Source organism: Scyliorhinus torazame, chromosome 6, assembly GCF_047496885.1.
Source record: "Scyliorhinus torazame isolate Kashiwa2021f chromosome 6, sScyTor2.1, whole genome shotgun sequence".
Taxonomy (NCBI): domain Eukaryota; kingdom Metazoa; phylum Chordata; class Chondrichthyes; order Carcharhiniformes; family Scyliorhinidae; genus Scyliorhinus; species Scyliorhinus torazame.
Genome location: NC_092712.1, coordinates 148385873 through 148409817, shown reverse-complemented (window position 1 = coordinate 148409817; position 23945 = coordinate 148385873). Strand labels below are relative to the sequence as shown.

The 23945-nt window shown below is 48.0% G+C and overlaps 1 protein-coding gene and 1 long non-coding RNA gene across 2 annotated transcripts in view; both read right to left on the bottom strand.

The window, feature by feature from the left end:
• mocos (molybdenum cofactor sulfurase) overlaps positions 1–20246 on the bottom strand; it is a 421047-nt gene extending 400801 nt beyond the window's left edge. The window contains exon 1 of the mRNA XM_072508890.1: positions 19794–20246. Within this exon, the coding sequence (XP_072364991.1) occupies positions 19794–19917 (124 nt within the window). The 5' untranslated portion in view covers positions 19918–20246. The remainder of the gene's footprint in view (positions 1–19793) is intronic.
• LOC140425062 (uncharacterized) lies at positions 5029–12572 on the bottom strand. The gene is made up of 2 exons (XR_011947755.1): positions 11097–12572; positions 5029–6496 (listed from the first exon to the last, which is right to left on the bottom strand). It is a non-coding gene; the product is annotated as an uncharacterized lncRNA (long non-coding RNA).
• Positions 20247–23945: the final 3699 nt, after the last annotated feature.

Genomic DNA, 23945 nt, shown 5'->3' with positions numbered 1-23945 from the left:
GAGGGGAGTCTCCATCGGCTTCCACCCAACTTGTCACCAAAGGACTTGTCACATGTGAATTGTCCATGCAGGATGTTGATCTACCCTCCTACTGACCATATGTCCATTCTCCCGCAGGACCTCCACCTGAGGGCACAAGTCAATCCAAGTGCACCCCCTCCCAGCCTCCCCAACAACACCTCAGAGGAGAGCTCTGAAGATGCCACCATCGATGCGTCATGGCTGTTATCTCCCGGCAGGGGGTCGGAGAATCCCGCCCCTAGACGTAGTGGCAGAGCACAGAGGGCTAAGCAGTTAGAGTTCCACTGAGAGGGCACTGGGGGGGTGCGGGGGAGGCACAATCGGTAGCTAGGGACAGTTGGGGTCTCAATTGTACATCACGTAAACACGTTACACCAGAGACATGTGAGGCCGGGTGCGGTGGAACGGTGGGTGGGAGGGGGAGAGATGACAGATGAAGCCACGACCTATGAGAAGCAAGTGAGGATGAGGGCCTGTCTGGTCCTCCGGGTATGCCGGATCCTTGCCGCCGCCACCTGTCCTCCATCCTCCAGCTGATCCTGTGGTCCTCCCCGGGCTCGCCCTCCAGCCTTCCCTGGCCCTGCTCCTCATCGGAGATGGCTGCATGTTCCTCCTCCTTCACCCCCAGCACGTCACCCTGCTACTGTGCCAGGTTGTGAAGGGCACAACAGACCACCATGAAGCAGGCAACCCTCCAGGTCTACTGCAGTGCACCACCAGAGTGGTTGAGGCATCGGTGGCATGGTGGCACAGCGGTTAGCACTGCTGCCTCACAGCGTCAAAGATCCGGGTTGAATTCTGACCCCGGGTGACTGTCTGTGTGAAGTTTTCACATTCTTCCCATGTCTGCATGCATTTCCTCTGGATGCTTCAGCTTCCTCCCACAGCCCAAAGATATGGAGGTGAGATGGACTGACTTGGCTAAATTGCCCATAGTTGCGGTTCTGGAGATCGGGTGGGGATTGAGCCTAGTAAGGGTGCCTTTTCAGAAGGTCGGTGCAGACCCAATGGGCAAAATGGCCTCCTTCTGCACTGTAGAGATTCAATGATGATTTTAAGCAGTCCGATGCACCGTTCAATGACAGCCCGGGTGACCACATGGGTCTTGCTATAGCACGTCTCCACACTGGTCACCTTCATTAGCCAGGTTCCCCTTATCCCCAAGAGCCATCCGCTCACCCCGAGGTGTACCTTGGGGATTTCCGACTGCCCCAGGATGTAGCTGTCATGCACACTCCCTGGGAAACGTGCACACACATGCATGATCTTGAGGTGATGGTCACACATAGGTTGGACATTTAGGGAGTGGAACCCCTTCCTATTAATGAAGGACATTCCCAGAATGCCAGGTGTACGCAAGGCGACATGCATATCATCTATTACCCCCGGGCTTGGGCATCCAGGCGATGGCGGGGAATCCTGCTGCCCAGACATCTTGATGAGCTTGATCCAAGTCAAAGTTTATGTAGTCAGCTGCCTGGCCAAATAGGGCATCTGTGACTTCACGGGTGAACTTGTGGGCTGTTGGTCGGGATATGCCATAGGTGTAGAAGCTCAGGGCTGCGGTGACTTTGACGGCCACCAGGAATGGGTTTCCTCCTCCTTCACGTGGTGACATGGCACAGGTGCCTCACCATCCCCTTGTTGAGGTGGAGCCTCCTGTGGCACATGCTGTCCATCATCTTTTCAAAGGACCTGTACACCTCGGGCTGTCACTGGCCTTCCCCTCTGGGTCCCTCCCTGGCTTGATGTGGTGTTGATGCCCCCAGAGTTTGGGATCAAGTGTCCAGGCCCCACAGCCTGATTGGGTTGCTAGTCAGTATCAACCGCCTGCTTCATGGCATGCCTACTCATGGGAATCCACCTGGGAGCTGTGAAATGCTCACATTACTAGTATCAAAGAACAATACAGCACAGGAACAGGCCCTTCGGCCCTCCAAGCCCTCCCCGGTCATGATACCAACCTTGGCCAAAACCCTCAGCTCTTCCTTGTGCCATATCCCTCCAAACCCATCCTATCCATGTATTTGTCAAGGTGCCTTTTGAACGCCGTTAATGTATCTGCTTCCACAGCTCCCACAATATGTAGCGACAACAATCTCTCCCTCAATGCCAGCAAAACTAAAGAGCTGGTAATTGACTTCAGGAAGCAAAGTACTGTACACACCCCTGTCAGCATCAACGGGGCCGAGGTGGAGATGGTTAGCAGTTTCAAATTCCTAGGGGTGCACATCTCCAAAAATCTGTGCTGGTCCACCCACGTTGACGCTACCACCAAGAAAGCACAACAGCGCCTATACTTCCTCAGGAAACTAAGGAAATTGACTCTTACCAACTTTTACAGATGCACCATAGAGAGCATCCTTCAGGCTGCATCACAGCCTGGTATGGCAACTGCTCGGCCCAGGACCGCAAGAAACTTCAGAGAGTCGTGAACACCGCCCAGTCCATCACACGAACCTGCCTCCCATCCATTGACTCCATCTACGCCTCCCGCTGCCTGGGGAAAGCGGGCAGTATAATCAAAGATCCCTCCCACCCGGCTTACTCACTCTTCCAACTTCTTCCATCGGGCAGGAGATACAAAGTCTGAGAACACACACGAACAGACTCAAAAACAGCTTCTTCCCCACTGTCACCAGACTCCTAAATGACCCTCTTATGGACTGATTTCATTAACACTACACCCTGTATGCTTCATCCGATGCCAGTGCTTATGTAGTTACATTGTATATGTTGTGTTGCCCTATATGTATTTTCTTTTGTTCCCTTTTCTTCTCATGTACTTAATGATCTGTTGAGCTGCTCGCAGAAAAATACTTTTCACTGTACCTCGGTACACGTGACAATAAAAAAATCCAATCCAATCCAATCCAACAACCTCCCCAGGCAACGCATTCCAGGCACTCTCCACCCTCTGTGTAAAAAAACCGGCCTCACGCATCTCTTAAACTTTGCCCGACGGACCTTAAACCTATGTCCCCTGGTGACTGACCCCTCCGCCCTTGAAAGAGTGCCTGCCTATCCACTCTATCCATGCCCCTCATAATCTTGTGGACCTCAGGACCTCTATGAGGTCACCCTTCAACCTCCGTCGTTTTAATGAAAACAGTCTGAGTTTATTCAGCCTCTCCGCATAGCTAACACCCACCCGACCAGGCAACATGCTGGTAAACCTCCTCTGCACACTCTCCATGGCCTCCACATCCTTCTGGTAGTGTGGCGACCAGAATTGTGCGCAATTCCAAGTACCGGCCTTGCCAGTTTTTATACTCAATGCCACATCCAATGAAGGCAAGCATTCCGTATGCTTTCTTGGGTACCTTGTCCACTTGTGTTGCCACTTTCAAAGATCTGTGGACCTGCACACCCAGATCTTTCTGATTTTTTATATTCCTGAGAGTTTTGCCATTTATGGTATATTTTCCCTCGATGTTAGACCTACCAAATTGCATTACCTCAGTTGTCTGCATTAAACTCAATTTGCCATTTCTACCCCCAAGTCTCCAACCTATGTCATGCTGACAATCCTCAACACTATCTGCCACTCTACCTTGGTGTCATCCGCAAACTTACTAATCAGACTAGCTACATTTTCCTCCAAATCGTTTATGTATACTACAAACAAGAGGCCCCAGCACAGATCCTTGTGCAACACAAGTCACAACCTTCCATTCAGAAAAATACCCTTCTACTGCTAACTTTTGCCTTCTGTGACCGAGCCAGTTCTGTATTCATCTTACCACCTCACCTCTGATCCCGTGTGACTTCACCTTTTGTACCATTCTGCCATGAGGCACCTTGTCAAAGGCTTTACTGAAGTCCATGTAAACCAGTGATTTTCAAAATGGGGGTCGTGAGCCGTGGATGGGTCGCCGGATGGTGTAGCATGGGTCGCCAAAAGGTCATCAAAAAGATCCCCAAATATTGTCTTACCATGATTACAGTTTTCTCTCTAGGTAAATTCTCACTGTGTTACAGTGTATGACCACGCGAGGCTGATGTAGAAGTCGGTGCCGTGGACTTCCTTGCCTCTCTGGGCCAGAGTATAGTTGGACAGTTTGCAGTCAGAGATCTGTAAAATTTTCTGTGGGTGGCATATCCTCCTACTGTGTTCAGCGTCAGGACCTGTATTGTTTCTTGAGCTGAGTGTGGTATTATTTCTTGAGTGTAGTGTGTTGCTAATATAAGGCCACAACATGTAGGAACAGAGTTAAGCCACTCGGCCCATCGGGTCTGCTCTGCCATTCAATTCTGGCTAATATTTTTCTCATCCCCCATTCTCCTGCCTTCTCCCCATAACCCCTGATCCCCTTATTAATCAAGAACCTATCTATTTCTGTCTTAAAGCCACTCAGTGATTTGGCCTCCACAGCCTTCTGCGGCAAAGAGTTCCACAGATACACCATCCTCTGGTTTTAAAAATTCCTCCTCGCCTCTGTTTTAAAGGATCGTCCCTTTAGTCTGAGATTGTGTCCTCAGCTTCTAATTTTTCTGACAAGTGGAAACATCCTCTCCACGTCCACTCTATCCAGGCCTTGCATGTATCCTGTAAGTTTAAATAAGATTCCCTCTCATCCTTCTAAACTCCAACGAGTACAGACCCAGAGTACTCAACTGTTCCTCAAACGACAAGCTCTTCATTCCAGGGATCATTCTTGTGAACCTCCTCTGGACCCTTTCCAAGGCCAGAACATCCTTCCTCAGATACGGGACCCAAAACTACTCACAATACTCCAAATGGAGTCTCACCAGAGCCTTATACAGCCTTAGAAGTACATCCCCAGTCTTGTATTATTGCCCTTTCGACATGAATGCTAACATTACATTTGCCTTCTGTTGCTTTTCTTTCTACTTGGTCTTTTCTGTGGCTCTGTTCCAATTATGCCAGTCAGTGAATTTGCCTTTCTTTCTATGCTATCTATGTCCGAATGATTAGAGTCGCCAGGTATCGAATGATACCACCACAAGTTTCAACCGGCTATCGATCAAAGAGCCAAACACCAGTTAGTTAGTTCAAGATCAAGGGTACTTTATTTACACACAATTAGTCATGCATCATAAACACTACTAGTTAACTACACCTATCAACTAAGACAACCTGTACTTAACTTCGGGCACCCGGCTTAGGTCAGAAAACAGTGGGCGATGTTCAATTCTGGATCTCTCGGGTTCGAAGGAGTAACTGCTGCTCAGCTGGGCTCATCCGTCTGGTAGCGGGCGTTGAACTTGGATTCGCTCCTGGTGTTGCTGCGATTGGCGATGACCGTGACTGGGGTACCAAGGCCAAAAGAGAGTGAATATATGGCAAACTCTTCTTCTTATACTCGGGGTGTTTTCGCGCTCTTTTGGGCGGTCCTTCGATTTGGGCCTTACTAATTGGGTCTTCCCTGATCACTCCGTTCGATTCCTTAACCAATAAGTGGGCGGGGATCTGGATGGCTGGGCGTGTCCCAAGCAGTCACTGACCCCGTTGTTTGCATTTCCCGTGAACAGGGAGTGGCGCCGAAATGTCTGGGACTGTCCCGGTTGCTTGAGTAGCAGTCCTTTGTTTTGGGGAAGATGGGCCATCAAATGCTAATCAGCCTGATCAACATGCTAATGGGACGGAGTTTCGATACCTTCTGGACTTTTGCTAACAAAACTGCATTTCAGGCTCTGAGCCTGCCTGATTCTTGGCTTGTTCATTTTACCCTTCAGGCTTTGCGTGTTTCTCTGTACCTAGTTGGAAGTGGCCATCCCAGATGGCTACATTCCGTCCTCTTGATCCTCAATGTGAAGTGTGAAGGATCACAATACTGGGTCTACTTTGTTCTCAGAAATGCCGGGTACCCTTAACCAAGGACAGGTTCTACTCTACTCTGTCCTCTGGGTCCAAAAACATTTACTTAATTTTCCCTAAACAACACATGTCTAAGGATTTCTAGGGAGCCATTTAACATTCAGTAAAAGGGGAACCTCTAACTGTCTCTAACTAGACTACATTCATGTTGCTATTTAACAATCAAAGAACTTATCTTACAATACAAAAAAAATCCAATAGCAGCATCACATTTCTTCCTATCACTAACATTCATACACAGAAAATAAACTTTATTAACAAAAACAACAACCGTGGAATTTATTAAAGAGAAAGTTTCAGATAGAGTGTGGGGTTTGCTGGAGTCCGAGGAAGGGGGCTCTAAATGTGTATACTGGAGGGTGGGAGGCTCTCCTCCTCCATTTCCGCGATCTAATGGTCTGAATGACACTGTACAATATGGCTATTACTAGTAATGCTTACACTGTGTAGGACAGTGAATGCCACTTGACGAGGTTCTCACACCATGTGGGGGTATCGGTGGCTGGGTGTGTGTGTGGTGTAGTGTCTGGGCTGGGGGTGCTGTGTTGGGTGGCGACGATCATGATGCCGATCATCAGGGTCGTCTTCATCTTATTCGGGCTTTCCTTCGCCGTCAAGTATCCTCGTATCTTCCTGGAGGAACAAGCATAGTATCTGTTATAATCGTGTTGTTTAACATCTCGTATGTCTGTCTGTTTCCCTTTAACGTCAATTTCCCATTATAATCGTCAGCATATGTGACTCCCTCACTTTTTGTTTTTTTAAACAACCATTTGTGGAGACAAGACATCCGGAAAAAATAATTCTGTGTCACAATGCGAGCAATCTCACAGCCTGTGGTCGATGGGCTGAGTGGGCGGACAATTTCTCCGTCCTCTGCAAACGTGTTTTACCAACCAAGTGTTTTTGACATGTAAACAGTATGTGGGGGATAGCAACTGAAGGGTTGCCGGAACGGGCAAAAGTTGTGGCAAAAAGCATTCTTTAAACCACAGGACTAGAAAAGAACAGCAAAAGAGTTTTGAAAACAAGTATCCGAATGGGGTGGTGCGTATGATCCGTGGCAGGGCAAGAATGGGTGGGATCCCCGGGTAGGGCGGTGATCAGTGCCGTTGCTCCACTACCCGAGCTTGGCTGACCAAATGTATCGGGGGTCCCCAGGCAGGGCTGGGATAAGTGCCATTACTCCACTGCCTGAGTGACTGTCCAAGAGCGGTAAGAATTTGTAACTATATGGGCTCCAGACAAACTTGTTTCACTAACTGCCATGTGGTGTCAGAAGAGTAATTACGACTGCATCAAGAAATTTGGTGTGAGACCGAAAGAAGAAACTGTATCAAAGTTTTTAGTGAGATCGACACAAATAGTCGCACAAATAACAAACATTCACCATTTAAAAATAACAAATTAAAGAAAGAAAAGCGGGCACGCTCCATCAGAGTACAGGACACCGTAAATCTCAATCAGTTCCTGACTCACATCACCTGGACACCTCAAGATTCCATTTTAAAAAGATTTGCAAAGGGGTTATCATGGTGGGAGTCAGACTCGGAGTCATCACCATCCCTCGGGTGCCAAACTCGTTCATGGAGTTTGCGTGCTAACGCGGCATGTCCCGATGTGGGGTCCATTTCATCATTCCTCGTCAGGCGACAGGAATTGTCACAGTGCCAGTGCTTCATGTTCCGTCGGGAGGTGGCAAGGGGGCTGTCGCTATCGTTGGGTGGCGTGTCAGGTTCCGGTGTGGGCAAATAAATCGTTACAAAGAGGGTGAGTGTATCGTGGTCGGGGTCTCTAGGCCTGTAATGACTGGGGCCTGTTTCGTGGGATATTTGTTTGGGTCTCTCAGGGGCTTCAGTAGTGCTGTCGCTGTCGCTAGCAGCCAAATCAAGCGTCAGGGTGAAATTTGATTCTGGGGGCATGGTCAAGGTTGTGTCTGTGGACGTGCTGCTGTTGCTGGGGGAGGGGGAGTTCGGGTTGTCAGTGGGCGGGTCCTCATTATCTGCCATGGCCAATGAGAGGTGGTGCGGGTGGCTGCACTGCGTTCCATAAACCTTAAGCTAATTTACATAGAACCATCCTGATTTTCTGTTTGGATACGTGATTTTATAAACCGAGGGGCTTATTTTGTCCGAGATTGAATAGGGTCCTGCAAATTTAGGGGAGAGGAATGAGCTGGGGTTGTAGAAGGTGATCATTACTTGCTGTCCGACTGTATACTCTGTCGGGTGTACTGTTTTATCAAAGAAGGCCTTACTCTGCTTTCATTTAGCGCCGAGTTGAACAGCTGCAGCGAGTTGGGCTGCTTTAATATTCTCTACCATGTGCTGGACTGCTGCTTTCTCATGGGTCAGGGTGGTGACTGCGGGGCTGGCCAAATCAAGTCTGAATATGTATTCGGTACCCTTCATGGATCGTCCGGTCATGAGGGTATGGGGGGTATATCCTGTTGAGCTCGACACTGTGATCCTAATAAACATCAGTGCGAATGGGAGCACTATGTCCCATGCTGTGTTGTGCTGCTGCACCATTTTCCTAAGGGTGGCTTTTACCGCACGATTCATGCGCTCCACAATGCCGCTGGACTGCGGGTGATAGGCAATGTGGAACTTTTGTTTAATGCCAAATATCGTCATCACATTTTTCACGACCCTCCCCATAAAGTGGGAACCTTGGTCTGACCCAGTACTACGGGGGAATCCCCATCTCATAAAAATTTGTTCTGTTAAGATCTTCGCCGTGGACTTGGCTGTGTTTGTTCTCGTGGGGAACGCTTCGACCCATTTCGTAACTGTGTCTATCACCACTAACACATACTTGTATCCATTTCTGCAGGGGGGAGGGGACCAATATAATCCAATTGAAGGTTTGTCCACGGGCCATTTACAGGGCGGGTGTGTCGTAGCTGGGCTTTTTTCGCATACCTATCAAGGTTGTTTTGAGCACAAATTAAACAGCTTTCGACGTAATGGGATACGTCGGTTTTCAAATCAGGCCACCAGCAGAGGGGTCTGAAGTGGGCAAGGGTGGATTCAATCCCTTGGTGTCCACATCAGTCGTGGAACTTGCAAATGATCTCATTCCTGTCCTGGGTGGGGACTACATAAATTCCATCCTTTAAAACAATTCCCTCATGGACCGTCAAAGAATTCCTAAACATTTCATAGGGAGGTGGGAAGTTCCCTTTTAAAATGTCTTTTAACGCTTCGTCTTCTTTCTGTGCCTGGGCTAGGTCTTGGATGTTGGTCTGTGAGACCTGAACTACGTGTACTGGGGCACTCCGGGGGGTTGCCAAAGATGGCCATATCGTGAGCCTGCATTCGCTAGGGCGTCAGCTTTCACATTACCGGGCGGGGAGGAATGATGGTGGTTTCTTACTTTGACGATGCCATATTTCCTGCCTTTAGCTGTCTGAAGGATATGTTTGAGCAGTGGGGCTGATGGTAGAGGCTTTCTGTCGGCGGAAATAAATCCTGTCGATTCCAACAGGGGTAGGAATTCTGTTAGGCTGTTGCAGACATACAAACTGTCCGAATATATGTCTGCAGGGGTCGGGAATGAATCGGGGTGCTGGACAATGTAAGCAATGGCCGCTAACTCAGCTGCCTGCGAACCTAGGTGTCCAGGCAACTTTAAAGCTATCTCTTCTAAAGCGCATCCCTGCGCGTCCTCTACATAAATGCCACAGCCTGTTATCCTTTTTCCCTCAAGGACTGTGGAGAAGCCATCGACATAAATTCTCAGTGCTTTGTCTGTGGGTTGGGTTCCGATACCTGTCTTTCTTGGTACTGACTTGGGAACAAAGGGTCCTGTGGTGTGCTTTGGGGCAATGATCTTGCACTCATGTGGGGTCCCTGCATAATGCAAATTATCGGCCAGAAACGTGTGCGTTTTTGTCCGTTTTACAGTGATGTCACGTCCCTGTAGGAGTAGGGTCCATAGCGCTGCTCAAATTTGGCTTACTGTGCCGTCTTTTAGTCTGCCGTCCAATAAAAGCTGTGTCGGGGTATGCTCGGTCAAAATGGTTACTGGGTTGAGTCCGGTTATGTACAAGAAGTACTGTACCGCCCGGAAAACTGCTAACAGGTGCCTTTCTTTAATGCTGTACCTGATTCTCTGTCTCTTCTCGGACCATTACAGCACGTTGTGTGTCCTGGTAGGCCTTATAGTATTGGATTTGGAAGCTACTAAGGTGGGCGAGACAGGATTGATGTGCCCTCTTGACCTCATCCCTTTCCTTGTCCTTCGCTGCTAACTGCTCTCGGAGCTGTACGTTTAATCTCTCGCTTTCACTTAAATCTCCCTCTCGACTTTTCTTCTTCTCCTCTAGCTGCTTGTGGAGCGTCCTCACGACCTCCTCTGTGCCTCGCAATTGTGCCAGACAGGACACGATTGCCATCGGCTTACGAACCTTAGTCACACTTTTCTGATGGATCTCGGTCAGGCTGTCCCACCAAGTCTGTCCTATGCTGCCAGGACCTGTCTCTTTATTCGCGCAAAACTCAGACCATAGGGGCCATCCTTTCCCCTTTAGGTATTTCCTGATCTCTTCTTCCCATACGGCACACTGTTCTGATCTATTGGTCGCTGCGACCTCGGGTTCTTGTGGATGCATAAGGCGTTCCATTGCCTTCATGGCCATCCCTACAAATACTTCTGTTTCTTACCGGAAATTTGGGACAAGGGGAATAAAGCAGTGGTGCAAACACGGATACGACTTAAGCTATTTTCCGGTTTATACAACTCCCGAAAGTTTCACACAACAAAATCTATCGAGTTTACCTTATATCCCTTTGTTAGTACACATGCAAATTACACACTTACGAATTCTGGAGGTTTGATCGATACTGGTTTCTCTTGTGGTTTCTTTTACTTTGCCAATTTGGATTCTAATTCGAATGCTTTTGTGGGTTCTCTCGGAGTGACACAGTCACTTCTGGGTCGAGTCCCGTCAGATGTCACCAATAACTGTTGCCTTTCTTTCTACTTGGTCTTTTCTGTGGCTCTGTTCTAATTATGCTAATCAGTGAATTTGCCTTTCTTTCTATGCTATCTATGTCCGAATGCTTAGAGTCGCCAGGTATCGAATGATACCACCACAAGTTTCAACCGGCTATCGATCAAAGAGCCAAACACCAGTTAGTTAGTTTAAGGTCAAGGGTACTTTGTTTACATACAATTAGTCATGCAACATAATCACTAGTAGTTAACTACACCTATCAACTATTACAACCTGTGACTTCCGGTGACGGTGGGCGGGAGGCGGCCGCACAATGGAGGGCTCCCGTTTGGCAACGGCATTTTCGGGGCTTTAAGCCCGGTCCCAGGATCCACGGAGGCGGCAGAAGCAGGGAGAAGGCACGGAGGAGGCACAGTGAAGACACAGGAGGAAAAAAAGAACAAAGAAAAATGTCGAGGGTGAGTAAGAAAACGGCCGAAAAAAAAACAGCTGAAGGTCCGTCGGGGAGTGGAAAGGTCACCGCGGGGTCACCAAGGAAAATGGAGGCTGGAGCACCAGGGAAGGCCGCACTGCTTACGGCTGAAGAAATAACTAAGGTGATGGCTGCGGAATTTGAAAAGCAGTTGGCGCAGATTGCAAAATGCATGGAGACGGTGAGGAAGGAGATGAGGGAGGTTTTGAGTGTGTTGGTTGAGGAGGCGGTTTCCCCGGTGAGGACGGAGGTGGCGAGCGCAGTGGCGGAGGTGCGAGAGCAAGGGGAGGCGCTGAAGGAAGTGGAGGAGACGTTATTGCAGCACGGTGATCAACTTGCCTCGATGGGGAAAGAGATGCAGAAGGTGATGGATACTAACAAGGATCTGCGAGGAAAAATGGAAGACCTGGAAAACAGATCCAGGCGACAGAATTCGAGGATTGTGGGGCTGCCCGAAGGAGTTGAAGGACCGAAGCCGACTGAGTATTTTGCCGTGATGTTGGCAAAATATTGGGGGAGAGGGAGGATCACTCCCGATATGAACTGGATCGGGCTCATCGGTCGTGGAGGCCTGTACCAAAGGCGAGTGAGCCGCCAAGGGCAGTGACTCTGCGCTTCCGTAGGTACAGTGTGAAGGAGAAGGTCCTGAGCTGGGCCAAGCAGAAGCGGGTGGTGCAGTGGGCTGGAGCTGGTATACGTGTATACCAGGACTTTACAGTGGATCTGGCAAGGAGGCGGGCTGCCTTCAACCGGGTGAAGAGGGCACTGTACATTAGCAAGGTACGGTGCGGCATTGTATATCCAGCGAATCTGAGGGTGACTTACAAGCTCAGGGACTTTTATTTTGGAACGGCGGAAGCAGCGGAGGAGTTTGCGAAAGCAGAAGGACTGTGGCAGAACTGACAAATTGAGGAATGGCCATGTGCCGATGTAACCTCATGACTGTATTTTCTTCTTTTTTGTATCACTGCGCGCGGGTGTAGAGACTAAAGGAGCCAATGTGGTATATATTTGGACAAGGGAAGGGACGGGACTTTCACTCGAAATGAGGGTTCTTTGGGGTGTAGGTGGATATGCGGGGTTTGTGTGCTAAAAGGGGATCTTTGGGCTTTCCTAGGGCCGGGCAAGTGGGAAAGGGACCCAGGCGGGGGCCTCCACGCTGGCCGGTTTAAGCTGGCCAGTGAACGGGAGTGAGGTGGGGGGAGGGGCTGCGGCCATTGGAGCCTGGCAGAACAGGGTCCGAGTGGTCTAGCCGGGGTGGAAAGTTGGGGGGAAGGAACCGAGGTTGGGAGGAGGAGTTTTACAAGAGGCAGTGGACGGGAGGAGCTGGAGACTGGGGGGGGGGGGGGGGGGGGGGGGGAGCGGAGCTGGAGACCGGGGGAACTGTGTAAGATTAAGGGTGACTTACGGGTAATCCCTGATTCCTTTTTGTCACTTGTTTATGCAAACATGCGGGTTGAGGTTTGGGGGTTGGTGGGTAGTTGGGATCGTTATTATTATGGGGACTGACATATCTTGCTGATTATTGTTTATTGTTGATGGATGTAAATGTGGGAGAAAATGTGAAAAAGGAGGAGAATAAACATTTTTTTTTTAAGAACAAAAAAAACTATTACAACCTGTACTTAACTTCGGGCACCCGTCTTAGGTCAGAAAACAGTGGGCGATGTTCAATTCTGGATCTTTCGGGTTCGAAGGAGTAACTGTTGCTCAGCTGGGCTCATCCGTCTGGTCGCGGGCGTTGAACTTGGACTCGCTCCTGGTGTTGCTGCGATTGGCGATGACCGTGACCGGGGTACCAAGGCCAAAAGAGAGTGAACATATGGCAAACTCTTATTATTATACTCGGGGGGAGGGGGGGTTCGCGCTCTTTTGGGCGGTCCTTCGATTTGGGCCTTACTAATTGGGTGATCCCTGATCACTCCATTCGATTCCTTAACCAATAAGTGGGCGGGGATCTGGATGGCTGGGCGTGCCCCAAGCAGTCACTGACCCCGTTGTTTGCATTTCCCGTGAACAGGGAGTGGCGCCGAAATGTCTGGGACTGTCCCGGTTGCTTGAGTACCAGTCCTTTGTTTTGAGGAAGATGGGCCATCAAATGCTAATCGGCCTGATTAACATGCTAATGGGACGGAGTTTCGATACTGCCTGGACTTTTGCTGACAAATATGCATTTCAGGCTCTGAGCCTGCCTGATTCTTGGCTTGTCCATTTTACCCGCCAGGCTTTGCGAATTTCTCTGTACTAGTTGGAAGTGGCCATCCCAGATGGCTACACTTCCTAACTGCCGACTGAACCTGCACATTATCCTTAAGAAAATCGTGAACAAGGACTCCCAAGGCCCTTTGTGCTTCTGATTTCCTCAGCATTTCCCCATTTCGAAAACAGTCTGTGCCTCCATTCCTCCTACCAAAGTGCATAACCTCACACTTTTCTACATTATATTTCATTCCCGACTCTCCTAGCCTGTCCAAACCCTTCTGCAGCCCCCCCCCCCCCCCCCTCCCGGCTTCCTACCTGTCCCTCTACAGATCTTTGTATCAGCTGCAAACTTAGCAACAGCCCCTTCAGTTCCTTCTTCCAGATCTTTAATGTATATTGTGAAAAGTTGTGGTCTCAGCACAGACCCCTGGGGCACACCGCTAGTCACCGGCTGACATCCTGAAAAAGACCCCTTTATCCCCACTCTCTGCCTTCTGTCAGTTAGCCAATCCTCTATCCATGCCAGGATCTTACCCTTAATGTATTTAGCAGTCTCCTGTGTGGCACCTTGTCAAAGGCCTTCTGGAAATCTAAATAAATCACGTCCACTGGTTCTCCTTTGTCTAATTTCCTTGTTACCACCTCAAAGAACTCTAACCAGATTTGTCAGACATGACCTTCCTTTGACAAAGCCATGCTGACTCAGTCCTACTTTATCATGCACTTCCAAGTACTCCGCGATCTCATCTTTAATTGTGGACTCTAAAATCTTACCAATGACCGAAGTCAGGTTAACCGGCCTATAATTTCCAGTCTTCGGTCTCCCTCCCTTCTTAAACAGCGGTGTTACATTTACCATTTTCCAGTCCTCTGGAACCCTTCCTGCCCCCAGTGATTCCTGAAAGATCACCACCAATGTCTCCACAATCTCCTCAGCTATCTGTTTTAGGACCGGGGGGGTGTGGTCCATCTGGTTCAGATGATTTATCCACCTTCAGACCTTTTAGTTTCCCCAGAACCTTCTCCTTTGTGATGGTCTCTGCACTCACCTCTGCCCCCTGATTTTCCTGGAGCTCTGGCATCCCACTGTCTTCCACCAAGAAGACTAATGCAAAGTAATTATTCAGTTCCTCTGCCATTTCTTTGTTTCCTATTATTACTTCTCCCGCCACATTTTCCAGTGGTCCAATGTCTATTTTTGCCTCCCTCTTACCTTTCAAATATTGAAAAAAACTCTTCCTCTCTTCTTTTATACTACTGGCTAGCTTGCACTCATATTTCATCTTCTCTCCCTTTATTGCTTTTTTAGCTGTCCTCTGCTTGCTTTTAAAGGTTTCCCAATCCTGGGCTTTCCACTAATCCTTGCCATTTTGTATGCTTTTTCTTTTGCTTTCATGCTGTCCTTGACTTCCCTCGTCAACATGGATGCCTTGTCTTCCCCTTAGCATGTTTCCTCTTCCTTGGGATGAATTTCTGTTGTGCCTCCTGAATAACCCCCAAAAACTACTGCCATTCTGTCCCACTGTCTTCCCTGCTAGGCTCCTTTTCCAATCAACCCTGGCCAGCTCCTCCCTCATGTCTTTGTAGTTACCCTTATTTAATTGTAATGCCGTTACATTTAATTCCAGTTTCTCCCTCTCAAACTGCATGGTAAATTCTATCATATTGTGGTCACTGTTCCCTAAGGGTTCCTTCACCTTAAGTTCCCTAATGAGGTCTGCCTCATTACGCATCACCAAACCCAGAATCGCCTGTTTTCTAGTAGCCTCTGTCACAAGCTGCTCCAAAAAAACAACTCTTAGACATCCCACAAATTCCTTTTCTTGGGATCCACTACCAACCTGATTTTCTCAGTCCACTTGCATATTGAAGTCCCCCATGATTATTGTGATATTGCCTTTGTTACATGCTTTCTCTATCTCCTGATTTATTTTCTGTCCCACATCCTGACTACTGCTAGGGGACCTGTACATAACTCCCATCAGGGTCTTTTTACCTTTGTGATTCCTCAACTCTACCAACGGTGATTCTATGCCTTCTGAGCCTATATGCTCCTTACTATCGATTTAACTTCATTCTTTACTAACAATGCAACACCGGCCCCTATGCCCAGCTACCTGTCCTTTCAATAGGACACATATCCTTGTATATTTAGATCCCAGCTCTGATCCCCTTGCAGCCACATCTCTGCGATGCCCACAATATCGTACCGGCCAATTTCAATGTGCGCAACAAGCTCATTTACCTTGTTCTGTATGCTGTGCGCTTTCAGGTACAGGTTCCACCTGCCCCGGAAGTGATCCCAATGGTCCAGAAATCTGAAACCCTCCCTCCTATACACCGGTTTAGCCACATGTTTAGCTGCACTGTCCTCCTATTTCTAGCCTCACTGGCACGTGGCACAGGGAGTAATCCTGAGATTACAACCCTAGAAGTCCTGCTTTTTAGCTTACCGCCTAACTCCCTGAACTCCGACTGCAGGATCTCATCACTCTACCTGTCTATGTCGTTAGTACCTATGTGTGCTACGACCTCTAGCTGTTCACACTCCCCCTTCAGGATGTCCCGTGTTCATTGCCGTATGTCTTTTATCATTCTCTCAGTTAATAGAACATAGAACATAGAACAATACAGCGCAGTACAGGCCCTTCGGCCCACGATGTTGCACCGAAACAAAAGCCATCTAACCTACACTATACCATTATCATCCATATGTTTATCCAATAAACTTTTAAATGCCCTTAATGTTGGCGAGTTCACTACTGCAGCAGGTAGGGCATTCCACGGCCTCACTACTCTTTGCGTAAAGAACCTACCCCTGACCTCTGTCCTATATCTATTACCCCTCAGTTTAAGGCTATGTCCCCTCGTGCTAGCCATTTCCATCCGCGGGAGAAGGCTCTCACTGTCCACCCTATCTAACCCTCTGATCATTTTGTAAGCTGGACATACAGCCTCCTCCACCCCTACAAGTACCTATGTCCACTCCTTCCATATCCAAATTGTCTCTCCACTCAAGTCTAGTCCATCAAGTACACCTCTTTTTTTCTTCACGTCCCATGCCATTATCCACCCCTTCTTCTCAGGTGCTCGTCCCCAAGCATCCGTCTCTGCTGTGTGGCTACATGGATTTCATCAGCTGAATCAGTTCCTCTGCAGCAAGGACCTTTATTGGGGCTTCAATTGTTCACCAAAGATAACATTAGCTGCCGACTAAACTAAACTCATGTATACAGGTCCCAGTAAAATGTTGCAGAAGTATGGAATGGAATGTGTCTGCACGTTTTGCATATTGGTCAACTGAGCTGTGCCCAGCATTGTTTTTTTAAGCATGCTTTCAGTCTGTTACATAATTACCTGGGAAACGGTACTGACAGGCGTCCAGTGACATTCTGTCTGACCGTGTTTTTAGTTCAACAGTTAGGGCTCCTGTTTCTGAAGTTGAAGTTTTGAGCTTAATTTCCTACCCGAGGTTGTGTTAGGTTTTGACCACGTGAACACGACATTGTTAAAACTGTGCAATATTGAGCCTGATAATCTTTCCAGCGCTTGCGAGCAATTTTCCAAATTCTAACAATGGGTGTGAAGATATAACACCCTTTAGCAATGTGTCAGGGTGGAGCTGTCGTTTAAGGTGAAACAGCAGCTCAATTTACAAATTTATATTCAATAATACAGAAGTAGCAACAATGAGTCTGACTTTTTAAAAGTAATTATGGAGAATATTGCACGAGTGTGGCATTGTTCGCGATAATCGGCCATTCTGTAAACGTGGGTCACTCAAAAAAAAGATTGAAAAACACTGATGTAAACAACTTTCATCACCGTCCCCTCATCAATCATCTTTGTCACCTCCTCAAAAAACTACATCAAGTTAGTAAGGCACAACCTCCCCTTCACAAAACCATGCTGTCTATTGCTAATGAGTCCAGTTGTTTCCAAATGGGTACAAATTCTGTCCCTGAGAACTCTCGCCAATAATTTACCTACTACCGATGTGAGGCTCACTGGCCTATAGTTTCCAGGATTATCCCTGCTATCTTTCTTAAACAGCGGTACCACATTAGCTCTTTTCCAGTCTTCTGGGATCTCATCTGTAGCCAACGAGGATACAAAGATACAAAGTCAAGGCTGCAGCAATTTCCTTCCTTGCTTCCCTCAGTATTCAGGGGTAAATCCCGTCGAGCCCAGGCAACGTATCTCCAATTCCCCATTAGCAATAATCTTCAGCTGTGCGGCTAGCAGTCGCCACAATCAGGGTGGGGTTAAAGTGACCTTCACCATATTACCATGGATGGGGCTCTGTCCTGGGGGTGTTGGGGGGGACGGGGACAGATGGGCAACAGCTGGAGTTTCCCCCATTATGGGTATACATGTTCTGGGGTGGCATGGTGGTCCCGCGGTTGAGGTGCCCATTCAGCCCCCCCCTAGCCCAAGGGCGACCCCCCTCCAATGATGGCAGCCCACCTCCGACTGAACCCATACCCCTCCCCCCACCATCTGTATATTTGTTATTGCCTGGAGTTGGGAGTGATTACCAGACATTTAGCAGGCAGCATTGTGCTAGGCAGTATTTTCACGGGAGCTGGAACCTGGAATTTGACAGCACACCATTGGCATGCCAGGGTTTTGAATCATGGTGTTGTTCCTGTGGTCTGCCTTTATTTGAAGGAAACCAGAGATTTGGAAAAACTGTCACGGGCGAACCTGTTTGGCAGAATGATGGAATGTGAGGTTTGACTCACTTGTGGATTTCGGAGTCAATTACTGAATTTAGTGCTTTGTGGTGCATTTTAAGTGTCATTGTCACTTACTTTCCATTCTTACTTACCCTGAACTTTTAGTTTTTCAACTGTTTTTTATTAATTTAGTTTACCATTATTATCCTTTGTTTTTTAAACTTATGACTTCTCCTGACTGGTCATTCAAGATTGGTTGTTTACTGATTGGCTACTTACCTTGCTTTTGAAATGTATGTTTGCTGATTCTTAAACTCTGATTTGTTTCTGTTTACTTTCAACCAATGATAAAAGTATGTTGCATAAAATATGCAACAAATGCGAGAAACAGGAAGTACATTATGGATACAGAATTTTTTATATATTACAGATGAATTAGGTCGGCCCAATAGCACAGTGGTTAGCACTATTGCTTCACAGCGCCAGGGTCCCGAGTTCGATTCTCACTTGGGTCACTGTCTGTGCGGAGTTTGTACGTTCTCCCTGTGTCTTTGTGGGTTTCCTCTGGGTGCTCCTGTTTCCTCCCACAAGCCCCGAAAGATGTGCTTGCTAGGTGAATTGGACATTCTGAAATCTCCCTCTGTGTACCCGAACAGGCGCCGGAGTGTGGCGACTAGGGGATTTTCACAGTAACTTCATTGCTAATATAAGCCTACTTGTAGCACTAATAAAGAGTATTTATTGTCCACACTGGAAAGAAATAAAGAATAATGACGACTGTGAAGAATATTAAATAACTAATCAAAAACATATGCATACATACTCACATGGAGAATGAGATAAACAAGTGGAAAAGAATCAAAATGAATATCAGAGCTAGCCTGGAAAGAACTAAACTGAATTAAATTGAGCGGCACAAAAATGTATATTTGTGCGGCACAAAAACGTATATTTGTGCTTAGCTCAATTTGAGAAGAAAAAATAACACTTGCGATTTGAACGAATACCAGGAATAGGGACAGCTGAGCCTCAGAGATACAATCCAGACCTTGCGACAGGATCACTATTCTTTGGTCACGATGAGCTGACTTGTGCAACAGCACAAAGTTCATGAGGTTTAACACATCCCGGCACCCTTTCCTAATTCCAGTACAAATCCAAAACACCATTCTGAGTACGCCATGTACCCAACCACTATTTCCATATCACATAACTTCTCCCACCGAATAATCACATACTTCATCCCACACTTTTTCCCAAACGCTCTGAAATATTCCCATTTATATGAGATTCTGAGATGGCTCCCACATAATTCGTATACTCCCGAAATCCATCTGGAACATCCTGTATTAAAAAACATAAACATACAACATATTCTTCTCAAGCTCCACTTCGTCACTTTACTTCCACCAAATCCAAGAGTACAGTACTCTCCTGTCACTACGGTGTATCAAATACTGAGCTGCCTTAAGTCCCACAGCAGTTCTGTTCATGTCGCCTGCAGCCGTCATGTATATTCGCTGCTTCTTGATATTGGACAGAGACAGACAGGCAGCCACCTGAAGAGGGGGAATTGGCTGGCTGCCGGTTCGGTGTCAGTCTCGCGCGCGCGGTTACCTGTCAGTCTGCTGAACTCGCGAGCCCGCATCGCTTCCACTCCTTTCCCGCACCCCTGGTATTTGAAAGCTCCTTTAAACCGCTCCAGGTTGTGGAGCTCCGCGAGCGGCCCTGTCCCCTCCATAGCGTGTCGGCTCACAGCGCCGGCAGGGAGCCAGGATTCAGGAGGCCGCAGCCTGTGGCTCTCACACGGCTGCTCGCGCCAGAGATCACTCCCAAAGATGGAGGAGTAACACGGCACCTCCCTCTCTCTCCTCGGGTTGGGCCGACAAGCCTGCTGGAGGCAAAGAGATAGCGAAGTTGTCAGGCCCTGATCTGGAGGGCGGAACTCCGTGTTTCATTGAAAAAAATCAACAAAGCGCGAAATATTTTTCACCGTGAAAATTATTACTCGGGGAGGGTCAGGGAACGGGACGGGTTCGAGGTGGGAGGCTGAAGAGTTGCTGGTGGAAGTGGCTGGGGTCAAAGAGGTGCCTGGGGCTGAGGTCAGGTCTGGTCTCAAGATTAGTCATTAAGGCACAAAAGGAGACCATTCGGCCCATCATGTACATGTTAGGTCTGTGGTGGCAGTGTGTTGCAGTTCATTCAGGGAGCTGGAGTTGCTTTTGTAATAATCGCTTATTGTCACAAGAAGGCTTCAATGAAGTTACTGTGAAAATCCCCTAGTCGCCACATTCCGGCGCCTGTTCGGGGAGGCCGGAACAGGAATTGAACCTACACTGTTGGTCTTGTTCTGCATTACAAGCCAGCTGTCTTTGCCCACTGTGCTAAACCAGCCCCTTTATGTGCCTGTTGTAGCCTGGAACTCAATGGGTTATGATGGTAGAGGCTCCATAGAGCCATTGGCAATGGCGCTGAGCGTCAAGGGACTGGCAGGGGATAGTACGGGGATGGAGCATAGTGTTTTGCTTTCTGTGGACAGCTTGTTGATTTATATTTCTAACCTGTTGGAAGGTATTGGGGGGGGGGGGGGGTAATTATAAGAGGAAGGATGTGCTCCCGCTGGCAGGACGGGTGCAGTCAGTGAAGGTGACCGTTCTCCCGATGTTATTGTATGTGTTTCAGAATCTCCCCATCTTCATTCCTAAGGCTTTTTTCAGGAGGGTGAATGTGCTGGTACTCCACAAGCCTGGTAGTAGTGGCGGCCCTGAGGCGTGGGGACAGTGGCGGCAGCACTTGACGCTGGAGGGGGCCTCGGTTTGGGCACCCATCTATTGGAATCACTGGTTTGTTCATGAGGGGGCCAAATGGGGGGGTTTCCAGGGTGGCAACGGGTGGAGTTTGAGCGGTTTGGGGATCTGTTCGTTGAGGGCAGCATTCCGAGCTTGGAGGGATTGGTGGAGGAGCTTGAGCTTGAGTTGCCACCGGGAATGGGTTCCGGTATTTGCCGGTGAGGGATTTTGTCCGGAAGCAGGTACCAACCTTTCATCACCTGTCACCCTCGGACAAGGACAAGGTGGTGTCAAGAACATGGGTAGGGGAAGGTAAAGTGTCAGAAATTTACAAGAAGCTGATGGATTGGGAGGGAGCCCCGATAGGGGTAGTGAAGTGCAAGTGGGAGGAAGAGTTGGGTAGGGAGTTGGAGCTGGGCTGTGGGAGGAGGCTCTGAGGAGGGTGAATGCATCCTCGTTGTGCGCTAGACTTAGCCTAATTCATAGATTATCATAGATCATAGAATTTACAGTGCAGAAGGAGGCCATTCGGCCCATCGAGTCTGTACCGGCTCTTGGAAAGGGCACCCTACTTTATCCCCATAATACAGTATCCCCACCCAACACTAAGGGCAATTTTGGACACTAAGGCAATTTATCATGGCCAATCCACCTAACCTGTACATATTTGGACTGTGGGAGAAAACCGGAGCACCCGGAGGAAACCCACGCACACACAGGGAGGATGTGCAGACTCCGCACAGATAGTGACCCAAGCCGGAATCGAACCTGGGACCCTGGAGCTGTGAAGCAATTGTGCTATCCACAATGCTACCGTGCTGCCCCAATTTAAGGTGGTCCACAGGGCGCACATGATGGCAGCCATGATGAGCAAGTTTTTTGAAGGGGTGGAAGATAGGTATGGGCGTTGTGCAGGTTGGCCCGCAAATCATGTCCATATGTTTTGGGTTGGCTGAAGCTTGGGGGATTCTGGCAGGGGGTTGCCGATGTTATGGCCACAAGTAGGCTTACATTAGTTAAGCTCCATCCTGCAGTTTCTTTACTCCACAAATGCCTCTGTTGATTTGCTCTCTTTGTACTTAGTAAAAGCCTCTCTTTGTTCTCATTATATCCTGAATACCTCTGGGTCATCCATGGTTCTCTGGGCTTGTTACTCCTTCCTATTACCCAAGAGGGAACATGTTGGGCCTGTAGCCTCTCCTCCTCGAACAGGCGCCGGAATGTGGCGACTAGGGGCTTTTCACAGTAACTTCATTGAAGCCTACTTGTGACAATAAGCGATTTTCATTTCATTTCATTTCCTCTTTGAACCGCCCCCCCCCTCCACACTTCTTTTCTGTAGATCTCCCCACCAGTAACTTGTCCCAATATACCTTGGCCAGATCCTGACTTATTTTACTAAAGTCTGTTCTCCCCCAATTCAAGATCTTTTTCTGCAATTTGACTATTTCCTTATCCATAACAAACTTAAATTGCACCATGTTGTGGTTGCTATCATTAAAATGCTCCCCACCGTCAAGTCAACTACCTGTCGTGCTTCATTCTCCAGAATTAGGTCCAGCACTGCACCATTCCTTGTTGGACCCTCCACATGTTGAGCTAAAAGGTTCTCTTGTATACATTTTACGAACTTTGCTCCATCTAAGCCCTTAACACAATGACTGTCCTAGTTAATGTTAGAAAGTTGAAATCACCCACTATAATTACCCCATTATTATTTTTGTATACTTCTGCAAGTTGCACACAAATCGATCCTCAATTTTCCACTGACTATCTGGGGGTCTATGGGAAACACTATTTGACAGTACTTTCCTGCTATAACACAGGTGGGCTTTGCAACTTGATTTGCATTGGCACAATTAACAAAGCCATATCTCAAGAAATCATCTTTATACTGCTTTGTTCCCTATTTCGGTTTCTTTTTAATGGGTTGTTCACCAGAGGCCCTGGAGCTCTGTACACAGCTCACACAGCACTGCCTTTCCTGACATGGACTCTCCTGTGCAGCTCACACGAGCACTGCTTTATCCTGCCGTGGACTCTCCTGGGCAATCCTCTCTAGCAGATTCAGTTGTGAGATTCTGGCCTGTTTGTGTTTCTGGCCCTCTCTTCCTTATTACAAAATGATCCATCTTCAGTTCTTCAGAGTCCTGTTGCTTGCTTTCTGGCAGCTACAAAATGGAGGAATCTGTCCTCTGTGATTTTGCGGACGTAGAAGTATGGATGAAGCATGGACGTAGAAGTCGTGTGACGTCGGTTCAGGCACGTGACCTGCTCTCTGCCGCCGCTTCTGGAAGACTCCATCATTCGTATTTAAAGGACAGTCGCAGCCGGCTTTCTCAACTTAAAAGCTGGTCACGGCACCCGCCTGCGATCTGCACTTTGAAAAGCCCTGATCTGTGAAGCTTTTGGAGTCAGTGGACTTATATTGGTAATCAATCTAACCCCGTAAATTGAGATAAAGAAGCCAAGGAACGATAAAGAAAAGTTGGAGGTGGAGAGTATGAAGAATTTGAAACATATGTAATAATACCTTCCAGTTTGGGCTAATAGCAGGAACCCAAACCTTTCCAGTCAGCATTGTGTCAGAGGAATCACAGATATAGGTCAGAAGAGACTAGGTTAGAGTAGGAAAAGAGAGTTGGGATAGTGTCATGAATAATAATAACTTATTGTCACAAGTAGGCTTCAATGAAGTTACTGTCGCCACATTCCAGCACCTGTCGCCACATTCCGGCACCTGTTCGGGGAGGCCTGTACGGGAATTGAACCCGTGCTGCTGGCCTTGTTCTGCCTTACAAGCCAGCTGTTTAGCCCACTGTGTTAAACCAGCCCCATGTAGCTGTGATAGATTTTGCAAAACAAAAATCTAATCCTTTTTAATTGGACAAAAAATTCTTACATATGGCTGGCATAAATCACGTAACATTTTTGCCTGCAATGCTGTCAACATTCTGGAAGGCTTCATAGTGGCCTCAAG